The following is a 22,683-nucleotide window of genomic DNA, read 5'->3' on the forward strand; positions in this document are numbered from 1 at the left end:
TTCGACAGAGTGTTCGCGTGTTTCCGTCCCGAGATGCAAAAGACTTGTTACACTTGTCACCATTGACTCTCGGGAAGTGTCACCAAACTTTAGGACATTTAGTTCTCTCTGCCATTGTCACTACAGGCAGGGTCTGAGAGAGAGTGTGTGTGTGTGTCTGCGTGTGTGTGTGTGTGTGTGTGTGTGTGTGTATGTACACTGCACGATGCTGCAGTGTGAGCGACAGAGCTGCACCCATCCCTCGAACACAGGCTCAGAAAGAGAGAGAGAGAGAGAGAGATCCCTTTCCTTTCTATTGGGAAAACCAAATGTACATAATAAATGAACGATTTAATCAGAAACCGAGTTAGTGAACTTTATGTAAGAACTAATAAGTAGGAAATATACTTTCTCTAGAGAGTCAGAATAGATCAATAGTATCGTCTTTTACAATTGAGCCCTGGATTTCAGGATCCATGTCTCACTGTACTACGGTACACGCATTAATCTGTTCATTTGAACTACTCGTGTAATAATACAAATTCTTTGCATGTGAACATACGACAGAGGCGTCGGTGGACGTTTATGAAGTCTGAGCAGTCGAGGTGTCAGCTGGTCGTAAGAAGTAAAAGCAGCAAAAATCATGTGAAATGTAGGAATATTTGAATTTTGTAGTTTTTTTTAGTTGGAGCGCAGGCCCCGTGGAGAGTTGTCAGTTTAAGTGTCAGAAATAAAAGCAGTTGAAGTGAAGGTAAAGTGTTAGAAACAGTGAGCACGGTTCACAGCCACATTGGCAGTGACAGCAGTTGAAATATAAGCTCACGTTAAATCTATTTTAACCAGCAGTAGGAGCAACATGTTGTTTTTATTGAAAACCCGAAAGACGTAATTTAGTTCTGAAGCCAAAATTTGGTGATAAATATCGAGTCCAAAAATCAGTTTGATATATTTAAGAGATGTGTGAATGCAGTTAGACGTTTTCTTGGTGGATAAATAAGAAAATATAAGCGTCGGATTTCAGCGGATTTCACTTCTTCCTCTGTAACGTTGCGGTTGTTCACATGAGAGAATCAGCTTTCAATCAATATCTGGAATGTTTTTGTTATTTCAGATTCCTGACTGTCTCTTCAACAGATCTACAGTCAGGCAGCGGGAGTTCATATCGGCAGCTGTTGAATCATAACAGCAAAGAGATAATGGCTCTTTAATAACGGATAGAAACTGTTATGTCAATAAAAATGCAACAAAAAAGATATATACATGACAATTGGAGAAACAGGGATTCATATATTTTCTGTCACGCTTCTGATATGATATCATAAACTACTATACATGCAGGTATAAGTATGGATTAATGTAAGTTCATTTTAAGCCAGGGAAGCCACGGGGAAGCTGGTGTGTTGTGCTGCTAAAAGTTCTAGAGCCAAAGAAAAGACAAGCGGCTCCAGTTCGAACCACAGCTGAGTTTTTAGAGGAAGTAACTGACAGTGTTTTGATGAATGATTAATGACTGTTGATCCACTGAAAGACGGCTGACATACAAAAAGGGCAAAATGAAAAAAAAGGTATCACTCATCAATTTCTGGATATTGGAACAGCTGCATCCACACCAATAAGAACCACAGACTTTTTATAGAGATGGACGACATGACAGCTCCCCGGTGAAGCCCCTAATATCAACCGCATAGGTCATAAGCCCCGCCTCCTCCATGTTGGCAGAGGGCACATGAACGACACAAAAAAAGTACCCATCAAATTCACTCTCCTTAAAGGTCGTCTGTTCATTTCTGTACATTTCATTCTTCTCCGTCTCTATTTAAAGTCTGTGAGTATCACAAGTGCACCTGAGAAAACAATGGAAACACTCTCACACACCAGGAGAAGTATCTGAAGTGATCCACTGCACTAAGAGCTTTTAAATGAAGTACAATGACGTCTGAAGTGGCCCTCGACACAATCATGTTAATTAGAGACATGTCGATCTGCTGCACACGTCAGTGACACGTCAAGCTACCGGATGAAGCTTTGTGTGTCTCTCTCCGTCTCTTCGGTCTTGTACATTTTGAGAAATGGGGACATTTTGGACAGTCTTCTCTTTTTCAAAGGGCTGGTTGAGGGAGATTTGCTGTTCGGGTTTGGGTTTGCACGAATCCGCCTTGAGGCATTCAGACGTGATGGTTCAGGTTAGGGGCTGAATGCATTAAACCGATGAGAGTCCTCAGTATGATAGAAGTATTGTGTGTGTGTGTGGCTTCCTGCCGCCTTCATCACAGACACGACCATGAACAGACAGGAGTAGGCGTCTCTTTCAAAGTAATATATGGAGGGAATCAAAGTGCTGTTGTCACAAACACAGGATCCTTAGATCTGATCTGTTGTTGTTGGACCCTTGTTTTCTGTTTCATGTGCAGGTGAGGAAAGGTTTAAACTGACAGACTATTGAAGGATGGATCTAAATAAAAAAGACGTGAACTGTGAGAAGCAAAGTTTCGTATGAGGTGACGATCCTGGACGTCATCTTTCATAATCTGAAGAAAAACATTTTTGCGTATATTGTTTCAATTCATATCACAGTCAAATTAGCACCTTCTTAAAAAACCTGTTACTCTACTTCATTTGACTGCTTCCATTTATCAGCTTCACATGTGGTTGTTTCACTGTGTTATTATAGTTCTTCAGAATCAGCAGGAGTGTTTTAAATCATTATGTATTCAATGAGTAGGTAGATTATTTTGATTCAAATATTGTATGTAGAATTTAAGTTGTAAAATTTGAACTTGTAATTTGTAATTGCTCATGTAAGAAAATTCATATAATCAATTTGTGAAATGTGAAAGTGAATTCCCTCTTCTTCCCTCTATGCTCAGTGACTACACGTTCAAATTTTTCTGAAAAAATCTAATCAAATTTCAAATTTCTCCATCCAGATCAAAATGAAGCAACTCATTCTAATATTAATGGAAGTTTTTCATGAATTTATATTAAATTTTGGATTCTAGGGACAAAACCTTAACTTCAGCAATGTGACAGAGGAAGGTTAACCCTGTTTTGTTCTGGCTCTCTTCAAAAAAATGTATCACTCATAAAATAGTTTAAAAGAACGATGAACTGGTTTCTCACAAAAGGGGTCGAACAGTCAAAGAATCGCCGCAGCGCCACCGCGCCACCGCAGCTGCTTTAAACTCCTCCACTTTGTTTCTTTCCATCCTTGATCTTACTGTAATGTGACAAGCGTGTCAGGTGAAAACCATAACACTCCTTCCTCCGCTCACAGAAACAGCAGTTCACAGTCCACTCGCTGTAGTCGCCCATAAAAAGTTAAAACATTCGACAACTTTAGAAAAGCTCCCCCCGTTGCCAGCGGGGATGAAGGACCCTTCCAAAGTGGCTGCTTTCCATCTCTTGCAGCCGCTCCCCATTGGCTGTCACATAAAAAAAGGCCCTGGCAGTTTGTTAAAACACCTTAAAGCTGCTTTTTGGATGCAAAAAAACTGCAGAGACACTTTTTTTACTCTTTGTTTGCAGATAAAATTAAAATAACTGCAGGTATACGGATCATGTTGTATATTTTTCATGCTTGCATTTGCTGCTCCAGCGTTCCGTGCCATCTTGAAGGGCGTCATCGGTTCTTTTGACTGATCATCACGGGGACTTCCCAGACGTTTAAGCCCCTGCAGGTGGATCCGGGCGGTGGAGATCGCATGTGAGGTCGCACGGCACTCTGGAGAGTCGTCAGAGCCGCGTTAATTAAAGTGTGAAGTGGTGTGCAACTGCGTGGGAAGGGATTTTGGGAACAGAGCTGCAATAATCACAGAGCTCATCTGGGCAGGGATGACAGATCCATCCAATACACATCCACTCATTCCTGCAAATGACTCGGTGAATCGCAGTGTTGGTCATTCCACTCGACCCTCGGCCCAGATTGAAAAATCTCATCAACCGATGTGAAAAGGTTCTTCAGACATTCATTGTCTGCAGAGGATGAATCCATATCATTCTGGAAATGTGTGGCTGATATTCATGGTGCAAGAATCCTGATGATTTTAGTCATCTCCCGACTTTCTTTAGCGCCACCAGCAGGTCAAAGTCTTCACTTATTATGCCAAAAATATCTCATCACCTACTGGATGAAGTGACTTTGATGAATACATTCGTGATTCCCAGAGGATGATTCTTGCCAAGTACTGGATCCACTGCCATGAAATTATTAAAAATAAATTCATGTTCCCCTCCCTAATATTTATGATCCCTTACTTTTTTCCTCAATAAAATCGGAAAAACAATTTTTATCGGGTTAATTTAACACAATTTAACTTTACTCACATTTGCAGATAATGTTATTATTTCTATTATATTTTATATCACGTATAAATGTCATTAAATCCAATGAGAAATAATAAATAAAGACGTTCCTGTCTGCACCTGAGCTCGACTGAAAATCGCCAGGTTTGAAGTTTCCCTCAGTAACAACATGAAAGAGAAACTTTATGTCCATGGTTACGCTGCCAACACGAACTCCTACGGCCTAATTTTGCATATTTCCAATGCCTCTAAGTTAAAAGATCTGATCTCTCTTCTCTCTGCCATGTTAAAGATTTTTGTATATGGTCCTGAGCGATTTAATCAGACAAAGGGTTTAATCAAGTGGGAAAAAAAGGAATTGCAAACACCCAAATAATCACATACAGTACAAGTAGCATGCTGCCGATGTTTGTTTCCTCTTGTTTTCACATGCACTCTCGGCAGCGAGCAGGTTTCCACGGTGTCTGACACACATTATTCTGATTAAAAAGCTGTTTGGTGAAGAGTATTCATGACTGGGAGCACTCGGAGGTGACCGCCTGATGACAGTGGCATCAATAATCTGTTCTCAGGCGCTAGTCCCCGACAATATGAGGATGAAGATGACCGACAAGGGCAATGAACAATACAAATATTGGAGATGTGGATCAGGAGAACGATAACCACCCTATAAATCTTCGCCATAAATCACAACCTTTTCCAGGACAGCGGACTGATATTATCTATTATCTATTTATCACTTTTTAACAGACCGAACTGTTTCTTCGGGGACGTCCTGGTCTATGTGGCCTTCAGGTGCAGGACCATGTTGTCTCCTTGTCTGACCTGGGAATGTCATTGCATGTTATCTGCCTTCGGTCTCCTGACATTTACTGTCAGCTCTCAAATATCATCTCTCTAATGAAGCCGAAATATTGAAATCCTGCCAGACTGGACTCAATGTGCTTTCAGGGACCAGATTTAAAACAGACTGAACATTATAAAAGCATAAAAATATAATTCTATTCACTTTCACAGCATAAATGCTGCCGATTTCTCAAATTTCAACATAACGACAGAAAAAATTCATGAATTAATAATAATTTGTTTTGACTGACAAAGAAATTACCTGTAATAAACAAATTATAATAGTTACATTTTCTGATTAATTCAATTTAACCAAATTCTTCAGATTGGTCTACAAATACGCTGTGTTTTGTATGTATTTTTAGAATAGGATATATCTTTCTTCATACTCTTTATTTTTAATTTAATATTGAACATGTTGAGTCTTCATTTGATGGCATGCAACGTATTATTCTCGACAACCACGACTTGTAACACAATAGTAAACATAAAGTACCACAATCTACTGTAACATCAGATGAGACAAATTATGAAGTGAGTGTAGTTCCAGCTGTTTTTTTTTTGAAGAACGGAAGAGAAAGAAAAAAAAGACTTTTATTGTGAAGTGGGATCTCAGGTTCACATCAAAGGGAGGAGGAGGAGAAAAGAGCTCATTCATAATTCTGATGCAATGTTTTCATATTAAATTCTGCGGAAAATTGGAGGAGATGAGATGTGTCGGGGGAGAGTTTGATCCACAGAGAGATTTCATCAGTTATGAGTGTTCTGCTTCCCCCCCTCTTCCCCCCCGAGCTGGTCTCTCCAACCACAGCGAAACAAAGTCCACACCAGCGACGGGACAGGACCAGGCGAGGGGGGGGGCTGGCGTTAAAGTGAAAGGGCAGACCTCCTCAGCGTTGGGAATAAACACTGCCGTCACCAGTGGGAAATGCACCATTTGTTTAATGTGCCATTTACAAAGTGGAACCCTTGTAATCCTGCAGATACGCCGCCTCGCCGTGTACACCGGCCCTGCTGGAATTTGATCAGGGCTAAAACTGTTTACCGATGTTTGGGGCTTGACATTTATTGAAAGTGGCCTTTAGTAAAAGTCATAGCTAAAGCGTGAAGAGGTTTCCTGATGAGCCGCTCAAGTTTCCCTCATCTTCTGGGCCGATAAGCCAGACGCCGGTGTGTTAATGGCACAATATATCAGTCACATCACCTGAGACACAGGCGCCCTCAGATAGGTGAGAACCAGCAGTGCAGTAAATCTAGAAAAAAGGGCGGAGGGTGAGATTTAAGGCTCGAGATGGAACCGAGACAGGAAGTTGTCAATTAGAAGTGCTGATGGAAGATTAAAAAACATCTGTCGGCGGTGACACGCTAACATGATGTCCTTCAGCGCGATGACTGTTGATGCGTTCATGACATGTCGGGAAATATCATGATTTCACGTTTCTGACCTGTTAATCAGGCAAATTGTCAACTTCCAAGTTGTAATTATATATATCCCACTATTCTGAAAGTTTCAATATACAACATGGAATTTACTGAAAGGGAGGAAAATGAAAATCAAACACATACAGGTGTTTTATCTATCTATCTATCTATCTATCTATCTATCTATCTATCTATCTATCTATCTATCTATCTATCTATCTATCTATCTATCTATCTATCTATCTATCTATCTATCTATCTATCTATCTATCTATCTATCTATCTATCTATCTATCTATCTATCTATCTATCTATCTATCTATCTATCTATCTATCTATCTATCTATCTATCTATCTATCTATCTATCTATCTATCTATCTATCTATCTATCTATCTATCTATCTATCTATCTATCTATATATCTATCTATCTATCTATATATCCATCCAGCCATCCATCCATCCAACCATCCATCCATTCATCCATCCATCCATCCATCCATCCATCCATCCATCCATCCATCCATCCATCCATCCATCCATCCATCCATCCATCCATCCATCCATCCATCCATCCATCCACATGATTTCTAAGATTTAATTATCAAACCCTTATGCCAAAGAAATGTAAGGCTCGATATTTTGTTATTTAAGCCAACAATATGTTATAAATAATTATAAATGAAATAACATGAATAGATATCAAGAAATGTATTAAGAAAATGTGACTGAATCAAACCACTGTCGTTGTCTATTAGAGACCAGGTGAGATCTATCCATCATCCGGTGTTTCCCCTGACGCCCTGAACCTTCCTGCAGCAGCTGTGTTTCCTCTGAGTGTAAATACAGCATCAGGCGCCACCGTTCTCCATCGACTGCTCACATGACACTTGGGAATCTCGCTGTCAAGAAGGAGTCAACTTTGATTTCGTCTGCCGCTCGTGGAGAAACCCGTGTGTTGTCCCCGTCGCTGTGCCTTTGCCCTGAGTACAACAGACAGCAGCAGGGTGAGCATGACACATCCGCTGTATGTGACACCGTCTGCTGAAGAGACCCCGAGGCCACGATGTGAAGAGTCAGCTAAAGTTTGGGCAAAGCGTGGATGTCATGACTCCTGGTGGTCCGCGGCTCTGAGTCACAACCGGAGCCGCGTGACTTAGCAACACGTGCGTACAGGAACCAGAGGGATTCAAACGTCCCATCACTAAGTGGAAAGAGGATATTTTAAATCAACACGCAACTCAGAGATATTCTTATTTCCATCAGGCGTTCAAACTGAACCTCTTCATTACCTCCGGCAGACTAAGTGACGATTCTGTGTGGAAATCGGGAGCTGCTCTTTTCCTGTTAATGTCAATTAAAAATAAATTCGTAGTTCTCGAGAATAATTGCAGATTATTATGAGAACAAGTCTCAACATCAATTTAATGTGAAAAAAAGTCTCTATACTTCAAGATGTCTTTTATAGTTTTTAATCTTATTATATCACGACTTTATTTCTTAAACATTACTACTTTATTATCATTATATTATGACTTAATTCTCATCATATACAGACATTATTCTTGTAAAACTACGAATTTATTCTAATAATACTACAACTTTATACTCATCATAACATTACAACTTGAAGTTTAAAGCCATTAGACATAAATGTTCATATAATCCTGTTTAGTAAATCATCTTAAACTAAATTAAATGAAAAACATGAGATTTTTCTTTCTCACCTAAACAAGCTCGGTCCTGGTTTTTCGTCGACAAACTAAAAGCATGAGAGCCAGCTCACTTGTGTGTTAACAGCAGTACGACCAAATTCCCACAAGATAATAAAACTCTCTAAAGCCAAAGAGGACAGCCTGAACAGGACATGGTCTCTGAACAGGACATGGTCTCTGAGCAGGACAAGGTCTCTGAGCACCGGACACAGCCAGGACAAAGAGCGTCTTCTGCTAAATCACTGGGTCCCTAATAATTGATATAACCTCCTCCGTCTGTTTGACTAATACAAATGAATTAGGGTAAAAGTGCGACATGTTTGCACGTCACTGTCCAACACATTTACAGGCCGCTCATTTAGTGTGGAGGTCAAACCAAAGCATACACTGGCACTGTGTCTATCGTCCATTATCCACCATCCATTATTAATGTTCTTTGCAAGTACTTTTAATGACTTCTTCCATTTAATCTCAGCTGCCCTTGTCCTCCTCCTCTTCTTTACTCACGGACTTCCCTTCAAACCTGACACTGTCTTCATCGTGTCGGTGTAAACACAACGTTGTAGTAAGACTCTGAGTGCATTTCATTCTAGTGCATTGATTTCATTTCTGTCCACATGAAGTTCTCTTGACATTTAATATTTATAGTTTAGGTCTTGAAGGGAAGAGTAAATCTGTAAATTTAATCTCACGTCGACTTTTATTTGAAGGGAAGTAATTCTGTGCTAAATCCTGTCAGTGTTAATATCCGTGGAGATGGTGGAGAGTGATTTTCAGGCTCATGACAGATGTGATTAAATTAACAAACTTTAACCTACTGTGCTAATTTGGGAGGCGAATTTCCTTTCGTTTTTCACGCACTAAAAATCTGTGTCTCTCAGGAAGGACAGTATATTTCAAAAGAGCAGACTAGTTTTACTACAACACGTGTTATACTGAATATTGTATTATACGTTTAGTATGCAAAATACGTAATGCATTTATATTAGAGCGGATGGAAAAAGCATATTCTTGAACAGATTATTTGTTTGTGAATGAATTTATCATTGCAGGCGTAAGCATTTGCACTTTGAGACCTGGACCATGACATTGTTCCATTAACATATGCAACGTATTTTTATTTGCATTTTGAAGTATCGAATGAGCAAAGGTCAAAATGAACTCCCTCAATTACACCAAAAGGTTTTACACCCAATCCAAAACAATTGATGCACTGGGAGATAAAGACTTTTCAAAAAAAAGTGCTGACGTAACAAACGTTTAACTCACATGCATGATCTCTCTTTGTCGAGGAGGAGGAGGAGGAGAAAAACATCAATAACAACAACAACACAAAGAAGAACAAAAACAACGAGAGGAAGACGACCAAGAAGAAGAAAAGGAAGAACAACAATAAGATGAAGAGCAAGAGGAAGAGGAAGAAGAAGAAGAACCAGGCCTATTTGCAAAGAAGAAACCTTAAGCCCTCTGTTCTCTCTCACTCTTTTCTTCTTATTCAAGGTTATCTGGCAGTCGGCCTTCTTGGTTAGTTTTTTATTACAACCAATCATTGCACTGAGCCTTTACTGTCCCTTTCTAAGGATACTACACAGCCTAATCTTATTGTATACTTGTTTTTGTTTTGAGCCAACAACAATTCTCTTGAATCTCCATCTTGTTCTTTTGTCTTGAGAACATCTTCTCCCCAGATTGTCTGGACATCACTTGTCTGACAGAAGGACGAGAGAGAACTGGTCATATTGATTCTCTCCAGCGGAACGAGCACTCCACACTGAGTCGTTTGAGTGCTGCAGTCGTATGATGCGAGTTTCGCGACTTGGTTACGTTGACCTCCAACGACTATCTCCCGAAAAGAAAGAAACTTCACCTTGTTCCACCGTTCAATTTACGTTCCACTCCGTGTGAAGTGCCTGCAGACCTGAACCTGCTCACATGCGCATTGCCGTGCGCTGGTAGTGAACTAGAGTTCTCCATCCTGAGACTCAAGCCTTCCTGAAATGTTTGAGAAAAAAGAAATTTCAGAAAACCCACCTGGTGCAGAAAATGTAACTGAAGCCTGGTTCCCGGCAAGAACGAGCATAAAGAGAAAGGATAATGGCATCTCTCTCTTTTTTACGCTACTAACTCAACTATTCTGCTTGGATCCAAAGGGATTATAAACAACTCAAACAAGCAGTACCACTTCAAACAATAAAATACCTTATTAAACCCCAACATGAGAGGGCCTTTGGGAAGGAAGACTTTTGATGTGTACACAATCCCGGCAGTCGTGAATATATTTAGTCTCGCACCAAGAAAAAGAGCAAATCACTCTCCTGACTCCATTCTTCATTCAGGAGCCAAATTCAATAACAACCTTAGATCATAGCCCAATCCGTCTCTGAATCATCCCATAGTCTTTGCATAGCCTTAGCCCCTCGGCTTAATTTACCACTGTCAGCCTGTGAACTCATCTCCTCCATAGAAAAATGAATGGGCCGGGTTCCAAGAACAAGATATCTTCACAAACACCCTCTCAAACTTCTCTGGAGCCACTAGAATTAACGGAGTTTTCAGCTGTGGCAAGCGATATCCGCTGGCAGGGAAATAATGGTCTGAAATAGAGCGAGATTTGGCCCCAAAAAGATAGAAAACAATTTGTCTTGTACCTTTTGTTTCACACTGTACAAACTGCTCGACATGACCAACCACTAGCTGGAGGGTAGAAGCCCTCCGAGGGGAAATCACAGCTAAGCGTGTGTTTTTCAGAAAGTTCAATTTCAATGGAAGTTAGAAAACGAGATGAGTCACACACATGTTTGTCTTTTATTATATGCAAGCAATTTAAATGCAAAAAATTAAAGTGCATCCTTCAATTTTTAACTCGGAACTTGTCCTTGGTTTTAATGAGACATTAAATGAGACATTAAAACCAAGGACTGAGAAAGGAAAGACAAATTTGAGCTAAAACTAAATATTTTCGGATCCAACCGACTAACATGTTTGTCTGTTGTCCCTGAAACTGGGTGAATACGTGGAGCCAGAGTTGAAAAACAAACAGAAATTGAATCAGCAAACATCTCTTTTCAATACAGTTATTGTGGTTATGTTTTTGGGGGAATTAGCCTCGTAAGAGAGCAGCAAAGGTCACATTCTGATTATTTACTAGATTATCTGGCTGTTAAACTCCAACCAAACGATAGCACCTTGCTTCCCTGGATGGATTTTCATGATCCAAAGTCATTTGGTTTATTGATGTATACTTTAAGCCAGACTACCAGCCGGCTCTGGGGACTGAGCTGTCGATCTGTCATGTGGTCCAGACTGAAATATCTCAACAACCACTAAAGGGACTGCAATGAATTTTACTCACGTTCATTGTTCCCAGAGGATAAGTCGTACTATTCGTCCTCTGAATTTTCATCTAGTGGACGAGCTGCCGTGACATGTTGACAGATATTCGTGATGTCCAGAGGCTGAATCCTAATAATTTTGGTGATCCAGTGATTTTTCATCTAGCACCAACATACCTATTCTGTACAATATCTATAGATCTTCAAAAAAATAAGCACAAACAGACATTTCTTGTTAGCGAAGGACAAATCCTGATGACTTCAGTGATCCCTGACAAAAAGCCAGGGATCACTGAAGTCATCAGGCCACCATGAGGTTAATATGTGTGCTTTTGAGTTAACTGTCTCATCAATGGATTGCTATCAAATTTGGTTCAGACTTTCATTCCCCCTGACTGCATGAATAACGAAAACTTTATTGATAACTTTGGTGAAACCCCCAACAACCAAAAAGAATTCCCAATGTCCTCAGCTTCACTTTGCTTCCAGTGCTAATTAGCAAATGTTACCAAGCTACCAACTGAAATAAGGACGAGAAAGAGAAGTTGTTTGAAGCTATGCTGAGAGAAGTAAATGTTTACAGATCCAGGAACTCCAGATTAAGACTTTTAAATCTTTGCAATGCTCACACACAGGATTTTTACAACATCTGGCGCCAATTTGGGAACTACCTGTGTCACAGCAATAACAAGGTAAACAGGAGAAACACCTTCACATCACAATATCAGGGATTTGTGCTTGCAGGAGCCCACCCTGTGAAACCAGCTCCATTCAAATACATGCACTTGTTCCACACAGTGCTCTTGAACTTGGCCTTAAACCCCATTTACACCAGACCCAGGAGATCGAAGGGTCGTCTGACACAACCTCCTCCTGCTCGGTTAAGCCTGTAAGTTCTCAACAAGTAGTGAAAGTAGCTATAAGTCTTCCTTTGTAAAAGGGGATTTATAGTTTCCCTTGATCTGGGACACACAGTGGAACCACCTTGCATATTAAGATTTTCACAAAGATGGGGTTGAAAATGCTTATTTATACAAAGTGTTAACACAAAGAGCCATTGATTGACTGTCTTTATGCAAAAACACATGTATTCATGGTGATATCAGGTATAAATTGAGTCTTAGGCTTGTTATTCATGTGCAGCGGAGGGGAACGTGTTTTATTTACTCCAAAAATCCTTATTGAAAATCTATTTTCCAGCTTGTGATTGATAGATGAGGCCCATTATAAGACTGGAATAAAAGCTTGAATTAAAAGAAGAAATTCTCATTCTCTGATGCAATTAGTGAGTATGTTCAATTAAGTAAAATAAAAAAAAAGACTGTAATGAATTCAACACAATAATTCAAACACACGAAGCAAAGATAGAAATCGTAATTAATCGTCTTCCCCCTCATTGCAACCCAGTGCACTGAGTCTTCTCTGTCTGTGGCCAATCAAAACCGAAAAAACAAAAGTCGGCACTATCTCTGTGTTCTGCTGCTGCCAAGTGTGTTTTTTACACAATGAACCGGTGACAGCATCTTGGGCTGCAACCAACACGGCCTGCACATGATAAAATACACCTCCAGGAGCAAAGGTACAGAGGCACCGTGGTGAATCACCAACATTAGCGCGATGACTGGCTCATACAATACTCTAATTGCGTTGAGTTACTGTGCCCAGATTCTTCTCCAAAAAGCAAGGAGCTGTTGCATCACATTGCTAATCAGGCCACAAACATTATCTGGAGTGTCCCCAGATGGGAAACGTTGAGGTATTGTACAAGATGCTTAAAAATAACGTTTTTTGAGGGAAATTATCGTAAGAGACCCGAGTAGGGACGGGTCGCTCGATACGATTCGAAGCTATGTCGAGATTCCAAAGATATTAAGTTACAGAAACAATCATGCATCATCGAAAGGGACAAAATTATCATACAAATACGATAATTATCTTACTGATTATCTGAAACCTGGAAGAACTTGCCCACATCATTAAGAAAAACTCACAAACCATCACATGACCTGCTGTGGATCTTTTGACGCTGCCACCTGATTTTATAGCGGCACCTTTAATGAAGTAATTTACATTCACGCGGCTCAGAATGAGTTTAGTGTATCATACTTAAAGAGCAGATGCCAAGAAGGGAATGTGTAGAAGCACGACTGCACTCGGAGCTCTTCCAGCACATGTAGGTCACTTCTCCTCCCTGTGGAAATATAGCTGGTTTTAGGATTAGGGGCCCTGATTCATTATGACTGAATTTAATTACAGAGAGAGGTGGCCGATGCATCCCCGGTCTTAGCATACCAGGGTCCCTTCATCCGCTGGCTGGAGGAGAGAGCGTGGGGGTGGGGTTTTGTGTGCGGATGGATGGAGCGGATGGGGGGGGGGTTGGGGAGGAGGAGAGGAGGGGGAAGGCTTCAGGTTACTTTAGCAGAACTGCAATTTAGACGCGTTTACATGGACACACAAAGTAGATTACTGATCGTAATCAGGTTAAGGTGAGAAAGTCGGATAATTCGTTTTTTGTATTTCCCTTTTACCCGTTTCTAAAAACTGACATCAGAACATCCCTCTGCTCTACTGTTAACAAGTGCCTGGATATTACAACTCTGACTCTCTGAATCATAATTATCTCTTTGTTAGAGCCAATAATTACAGCCAATAGGAGGTGAGGATCGAGTTCCACAACCTTTTATCTCTGATGTACCTTCAAAGCACTGATGATAGTGAAACCCCTCTTCATCTGCATTTTTCCATTTTCTTTTCTGTTCAGACATTCATGGGCATCATGAGCATGAAGCAATCAATTATTACTGGATATTAAAACACCTCTGTTTGCTCTGTTGACCAGATTTCACCAAACGAATTTCTGACCCTCGAGTCGGAGGTTGCAACTGGACCGCCCCCCCTCCCGTACACATAGTACTGTCCAATTACTGTCTGTGGATGTTTTACTACGATGTTAATATGCGTGAAATGCTCTGTAATTACTATGATAAACCGTTGTTGCTAAGAAGGGCTAGCTGGCTAAAACTGGAACGCTATTAACTTGGTTATTTGGGTGTGACGTCATTCTGAGCACCGAGGTTTAATGGAATTCGGCTTTAAGACCAAACTCACAACAATATGTTGCATGTATTTTCCTTCTAATAACAAATATGTAATAATATTGCAAACAATTATTTTCAAACTATTCCAGCTCTAGGATCTTTTCATGGACCATCTGATTCCTACAGAATCCCCTCTTGTTGTGGAACCATTGGTTGGTGGTTGCTTTCCAAAACGATTACAGTTACACTGATACAATGCCAAGAAACCAGGATGTGGTTTTACTATCCGTGGTTAAGTAATCAGGTTTCACCTTCACAAACTTAGCCACGATAACCAGATTATTCCTCCTGAAAAAGGAAACCTGCTCTCTCACTCAGATGGATATTTCTGAAATGAGAATACCGCTGAAAGTGGGGGATAATCAGATTACTGTGCAGCTTCAGTGTTTATTAGAATCAAATTCAATGGTGTTTTGACAGACTTTGAACTCGGGGTCCCACGAGTGGCAGAGGGTAATACATAATGAATCAATCTCAAAACACACTTGACACGACGAGCTGCTCTCCGAAGGCACCTGGAGTACAGGAGAAATAATAGAGACGGGGGAAACTCAATATCTTGGTAATCTTAAGGAAACATTTGTAATACCTCAAATCTCTTGTCTGCCGGGGTATCAGGCTGCATGGAGGCTCGTCTGAGAAACACTGAGATCACACTGCTCTCATTTCCACTCATGATATCCATGTGAAACGCAATAAGCCTGTGAAAAACGAGCAACCTTCCATAAGGCCTCATTAGATTTTGAGGAGAAGTAGCTTCTGAATACAGATGCATGACCGGCATCTCACTCCTGTCGTTCTCCCTCCGACTACACCACATCCTTCTTCTTCTCTGCACCACAAAAGCTTCCAGGAGGAGCAGGGAGACATTTAACCAAATTCTTTGTTATACATCAAGTGTGTGTGTGCAGTTGAGCCCCGCCATGCTTCACTGGAGTGCAGAGGAATACTTGATACCGCGGTTACGCCAAACACAATAGCCTCCAGGCCACCTGTTATCCACTTTGTAGAGGAAAAATAGACAGATCTGAAAAACTAAACTTTTTTTGTGTGTGTATTCGTAGCATGTCTATACTCTCAGCACGGGCTGAGGACCTCTCCTGAATTATTCAGAGTCAGACCTGTTGGGGATGCCAGAGATTCAGCACATCAGCACTTCAAGAAACATCGGAAAACCAAATATTCAGACAAAAAAACGGCACATAAAAGAGGAAACATAAAAACATAAAACACACTTCGAACTGCTCCTCTGCTCCCTTCGCTCACCACATCCCTTAATATTTAATCAAGCTGAACTATTACTGGCTACAAGACACGAAGGTTTATTTTATACCAAACGCCCCAAAACGCCAAAATGATCAACATCGGTTTTCACCGAGCCGTCATCACACCGACATCAATTTGAAGAACCTCGCCGAGGGATGAGACAGAAAGGGAGAGTGAGTAAATAATAAGTTACGTTTGGCAGAAAAAAAAAGCGACAAACAGCTTCTCAACAGGACTATTTTCTTCCGAAATGTCCCGGATCTCTTTGTTCCTCGCCAACGCCTCATATAAAATAATGGGCTGCAGGTTTTTTTTTATTTACTCTTATCTGAAGAACAACATCTTAGTTTACAGATTTATCAAATTCAAAGTTTATTTAGAGAAGTATTGGCTTTTGAATTGATGTGGTGAAGCAGCTGGAAGCCGCTGCAGCTTCCCAGTCCTCCCACTTCCAGGTGTCTGCACACTGGGCTTGATTGACGTCTCCCTCACTCCCCCGTTAGTTTTTTTTTGTTTTTTTTTCGCAGGCGTTGAGGCAGATTACGCCTCGATGTTTCTTCTCAATGAAAAATAGTTCGGTAGCGTCACGTACTTCCCTGCACAGCTCCGCCCAACTTCCACCTGACTGCAGCTCTAATCAGCCGCTGTAATTGAAAACAACTGAGTGGGTGTTTCTTACCTGAGGATAATTAGACGCCGTGTTTTCATGTGAAAGATTTCCCACCTTTCTAACATGTATGACAGTAGATACAGTAATGTAATTACTCACTTATATATATTTTCAAACCACTTATTCAGTATTTAATCAATAAACTCTCATTTAACTCTATTTATAGTTTGTTCCGCTGCAGAAACTGGGTCCTGTAAATATTTGGACTTTTTTCTTCTCTGACAAATGACTCAAAGGATTTTTTGTCAATCAGCTAACGGATTAATCAATAAACAGTTTCAGCCCAATTGACATGAGGCCAAATAAGAAGTGATTTTCTGTTTATTGGCGTTTTTCTACATTTCATACCCTGTCAGGCTGCAGCTCGAAGCAGGATGATGGGACTCGACTGCATTTGCAAACACCAGATATGTTCACATGTCAGAACTAAACAGCTTTAGAGTTTTAGCAGCAAACTTGGAGTTCACCAGACAAATCTGGCACCAAAACAGTTATGGTCAGATGAATGAGCTTCAGGAGAGATCAATTAGAGTAGTGACAATACCAATGATAGATTACAGATGTATAAACAGACCTACATATTTAGTTTTAACCCTAGAGTGTAAATGAAGATGGACGAGATGACAGCTCGTCATAAGTGAAGCCACATTGACTTGAGCTCCACTGCAGTATGATTCATGAATCCTGGCTTCTCCATCGAGTTATTTGTTTCTCAAAGATGGTTTCCATTGTTAAAGGCAGAACTTATCACACTGATGTATAATTAGTTATTTGACGCTATAGTAATGTGGTGAATCCTCCTGATTGACAGCGGAGACCGACTCCTGATTGGTCAAGCTCATGCATCAGCAGGAACTCAATATTCCAGCTTCACTCCACTTCACAGACTCTGGCTCTAGATGAAGATAAAAGTGCAAGATGGCTTCACCATTTGGGATATTGTTGCTACAGCGGGAGGAAGTGGATCCGCTTTATTTATTTGTATTTAACATGAATGGTTGAACCCCTTCACATTAAGAGTTTCTAGGAAGGACAAATAGTTTTCATGCCTTGTCTTGAATCAGCCTCACTTTACTCCACAGTCTTGACTTTGCCCCGACCTCCTCACTGGACTTAACCCTCCACTGTCCCAGACTTTATCTATACTGCCCTGTGGATGTGGACCCCCCCCTGGCTCTTTACGTGAGCCTGACAGAGTGCAAACAATATTCAGTCCTCTCCTCTCTTCCCTGCTGATAACTCCCCTCTGGTCCACTTTACGCTACTGTTTCCATCCCCTGTGATTCCCTGGCTCAAATAAAGGCTTTCCCACCATCCCAGAGGCCCCCAGGACGCCTCCCGAGCTCTCCCCCTCTGTGAGCTCTCGTCCCTGCATACCGTGTGTATGATGTCCCCCCCCCCGTCAGCTCGAATCACCCTCCTCTCCGGCTCGGCGTGCCGCTCTCACCCCTCCCCAGCTGTGCGTGCGACGTGTCAGTGGCACCAGCGAGGTTGAGCAGATGCTAGTGAGGCTGACCTTTGCAGCAACGCTCCGTGATTCTAACTCATTTGACAGTGAACAACTAATAGAATGCAAATGGAAGGGCCGGCGCTACGTTTGTAATTATACGTGGGACTATCCCTGATGCCCACGATGACGATTGTTTCATTATTAAACTGAATTAGTGTCAAGCACAATTCCAGGTTCTTGCTGCCAGGTCAGAAGTGACTCATCATGCACAAGAACTCAATCTCATGAGTGCGGCAATAAACACGATCACACACAGACCTCCTCTGTCTCAGTCACACTTGAAGATTCGACAGAAAGCTACAACAGATTCTTCCATCGAGAGTTGTTCTCCATTCCCTGGCTCCTCATCGAGGTTCTTCTATTTGCACTGGAAGAAATCCCTTTGTGAGTGTGGCAGGAGAGCCTGGGCTAACAGCCCCTGAAAGCAGCCTGAATTATAAGGTGACATAAGTCAATCCATTACCCGGATGGTTAGTCTGATTGCCCATTCTGATGACGCCTCTATAAATAAGCGAGATCCAGCATAAGAGCCGTGTCTGTGGGCTCGCTCCTCCTGTGATGTGGAGCAGCACTCTGCCTCTGACGCTGTGAATTTCTGCAGTCACTTGAAAATAAACAGATCTGTTTACAAAAAGGAGCCTGAGCGCGAGTGGCTGCAGCTTCACCGAAACATACTGGATAGAAGATGAAGATGTATATTCCACTGTAAAGCACAGAGAGTTGCATCTCAGCAACACTTTTTGATATTAAATCGCGTGAACACCCGGAAGAAATCGTTAATCTCATCACGTCTGTTAAGTGCTCGAGTGGCTCCAGCGTTTCCTCTTCTTTAAATATCTGGTCACCAATCTTCTGACATGCACGTTTCCACCAGCACGATGTGACTGCAGCTGATTCCAGGCCAGTTCACTTACCCGAGGCAGAGTGCCAAAGGATAATGAGACATTTGGTTGTGAAATTCAGAATCTGACAGAATGCATTAAAGCCAAGCAGATGCAAAAGAGGCAGCCGGGCCAAAGTGATGACTTCCCATTTCCTGACTGTATCATATGTCCTTTTGCTTGCAGCCAAACAAATGACCAAATTGTGCAGCCGCTCTTTTTGTTTCGTTTGGACACAGATTCCTATTGTTTGTCATATTTGCCACCTGGATACATCCGGCAAAATAAAATTACCGCTCATGTCACTGCGGATTCGCCAATAGGCTGCCAGAAATTACCGAGCTGAGCCTGAAGAACGAGATGTGTTTTTTTTGTTGTTCTAAAGCGTCGTACAGAACTCATTTCTGCTAAGGTCATTGTCTTGACATGGAGGGACCTTCCGTGTCGCTCACACTGAATCAGGAGGTCAGGGTGGCCCGCCCAGACTTCTTTACAGCGGCCGCGTGTCCTCGTGACACCAAACAAACACACACACTGTGTGACAACTATGATCTAAGGGAACAAATAATGTGACAGCTTCTCAGGCTCCCAGGCAGCCTGCTCAGCCCGCGGGGAGTAAATTAATCTGATTTTTCAGACTTCTGAAAGGGTTAGACTCAGCTCGTACAGCAGGTCAGATGTAAGGATGTAGCCGGTCGGATGTTTTACACGTCTGCTGCTTCTACTACAACTGTAAAGCCTAAAATGCCAAGGAAAATAAAAGATCACTAGATGCACATTATGTTCCATTATATACATGTTCATGTGAAGGGGGATGTGGCGTCACCGCATGCTGAGAAAATAAAAAAAAGGGGCTAGCAAATGAGTTTGTATATATTCCATGAGGATAAGCAGATCTCTACACATCTATGAATAAGTAATCAGCCTCTTCACGTCCGGTGGGATTTTCTAACAAGAAAACCAATCAGACACAAGCATGTGTAAAAGAAAAGAAGCACTCGAGACTCCACTGTGGCGGCCTCTCGTCTTTAACTTTCAGATGTGCAACACAGGACAAGGACAAAACATTTCAATCAGAAAACACAGCTCAGATGTCAACAAGCCAAAAAAATATAAAAACAAAGCTCTGCCCCGGCTCCTCAGATAAAATAAACGTCCGAAAGCATCTTGAGATTCCACAGACGCTCGTATGAGATATGACCTTTCGCTGAACTCCAGCAGTGTCACAAACACGCTCCTTCTGATTTAGATGCCATCCTCCAACATCCCTCTGGCAAAAATAGAGCGGATAACAATGGGACAGTCAAATGTATCCTAATTCCAGCTGGAGACGATAATCCAGTTCAGAGACAGCAAGGAAATGGGCTCGTGAGAGCAGACCCGGCAAATACATGCAGATGAGAATGATTATCCAGCAGATGAGCGGAAAGGCGGAAAACTAATTTAATAATAAGACCAGAAAATTCTCGGAGATAACGGTGGGATCTAGAGAACGAGATCCGAACGCCCATCTGGACCGCACCCCCCCTATAGGAGCTGTCCACTCACACAGTGGTGCTGAAATGTTCCTGCACACCAAACCAGGCAACTTTGATGTGAGGGTTTGATGTAGAAACAATAGAAGTTATGGATCTGATTTGATCTATTCTACAGTAGATTTTTTTAGGGACTCCCTGGATCTTATTTGAGTCTTTATACTTCTGCTAATGCACTTTTTATTGAACTGATAAATATATTTTTAATGTGTAGTTTCTTACTTCTTTCAGTACTGGAATGAAACGAGTATAATTATTAAGGTTTCAAGGTACTTGTTCCTGTATTTTACTTAAATTAATATTATTTCTGACTCTTACCCCACCTCCTTCTTTTATGAGGTCATATTTTACTTTTTACAGAATAGACGACACATATTTGCTATTGATGCTTCTAAGATATGAGGCAGTGCTGTAGGATAAACTTCCTCAATGTCTTTAAAGTAGTTTAGTGATATGTGATTAATGTTTAATTGAATTCTTAAAACATCTATCTTGGATAACAAGCCTTACTTTGTAAAATTATTCTCTTAAATCACCACATTTAATGCTTTAAAGAAAAGTTTTTTTTATTTTTACATTGTCTTGTTTCGCCTTTCTACTTTCATCCATCCATCCATCATTCTATCCATACCACTTATCCTTTGAGGGTCATGGGGGAGCTGGAGCAGATCCCAGCTGACATTGGGCTAGAGGCGGGGGGGGGGGCAGGTCCACTGTTTATTATCCTTATAATTGAATCTACTTCATAAAAGTATCTACATCCTTCTTTCACCGCTGGTCTTTACCTGAGGCGAGGTGATGTATATATAATAGAGCAGCAGTGTCACCATATCTCATTAATGCCTGATTAGTCACTTTGTCAGTGTCCCCTCACGTTAACTATCCCATTTGTGCCTCTTGCTTTAAATGTCATTGGGAGGGTTGCACATTTACACACCTGCCAAAACACGCATTACTCTGCTCGATCCGCTTGCACCTTGGCAGAACACCTACTGTACAAAGACACAGAGGAGCAATATATATATATACACCTCTCCTGTATGGATACTGATTAGGATGCAAATTACCCTGTCGTGTCTCGCACAGGCCTCTAAAGTAAAACCGCACATCTGTAGGAGCCCACACTTCAGTCTGGCTGGGATTAAAAGACAGAAAAGCTTCCCACACGGTCTGCGTTTTGTCTTTTCATTTGTTTAACATTATATAGGGCACTGGGAACGTATACTCTGTAAAACTCTGCCGTCCTAGATTCTGCAGGTCATTATAGTGCCAGGTTATTGATATGTGTAGTGTACAGGTGCAGAAACCTGCAAAAATAGGGATCAGTTTATCACAAGCGAGATAGATTGAGTCAAGTGAAAGCGCTCTCTTGTGTAAGTAACAGTGCTGACCCATTAACAGCTGCACAGATCACTTACCTTGCCAACGTAGAGCGGTTCGTTCCCTCCGAACTCCTCCAATACGAAGAACTGGTTCCACACCCAGCTGCGTTTGTTCCTGTGCAGGACCTCCCAGGGGTCTGGATCTGAGGCTGGGGACTTCTCCAGGTCCCCAGAGCCGGGAGTCAGCCCCCAGCAGCCCCTCTGCCGCAAGGGGAGCAGGAGTGCCAGGAGAGCCAGGGCTCCGCATAGGCCTGAGCTACACCACCCCATCATCTGGGCCGCCTCCAAAAAGCACTGAGGCCAGAAGGGGAGCGAGAGATGGAAAAAACAACAACAACAAAAAAGGGCAGAAAAGCTGAAATGTCAAAACCCTCAGGGTCTTATCCACACTGTCCTGACTCTGTATTTCACCAGAAAGCAGGAGCAGTCAGACACTGGAAAGAGCAAATGGGTTGAAGAAGAGTCAAGCTCTGCATTTTGCTGTGTTGCTCCACTCTCTTCCTCATTGGAGACTAAAAGTGGGGTAATTCCCTCCACTTTGGAGCCAAGGAGTTGACATTAAAGCTGGCTAACAGGGTCAATGGCGAGCAGGGAGGCTTCAACCCACAGGCTGTATAATTGGCACCTATCAGAACAGAGAGATAGAGAGAAAGAGGGAGGCAGGGGGGGGGAGGGAGGGAGAGACAAAGGCAGAGGAGAAAGGAGAGAAAGTACCGTCAGCAACATTTTCCTGTGTGACCGCTGT

General features: G+C 41.7%; 1 protein-coding gene across 2 annotated transcripts in view; it reads right to left on the reverse strand.

The window, feature by feature from the left end:
• LOC133026862 (cadherin-7-like) overlaps positions 1-22,211 on the reverse strand; it is an 85,232-nt gene extending 63,021 nt beyond the window's left edge. The window contains exon 1 of one of the 2 annotated variants that reach the window (XM_061093844.1): positions 21,975-22,211. In XM_061093844.1, the coding sequence (XP_060949827.1) occupies positions 21,975-22,211 (237 nt within the window). The remainder of the gene's footprint in view (positions 1-21,974) is intronic. The other variant, XM_061093845.1, reaches the window with a different exon arrangement.
• Positions 22,212-22,683: the final 472 nt, after the last annotated feature.

The sequence above is a fragment of the Limanda limanda genome, chromosome 20, assembly GCF_963576545.1.
Source record: "Limanda limanda chromosome 20, fLimLim1.1, whole genome shotgun sequence".
In the NCBI taxonomy this organism is placed as follows: Eukaryota; Metazoa; Chordata; class Actinopteri; order Pleuronectiformes; family Pleuronectidae; genus Limanda; species Limanda limanda.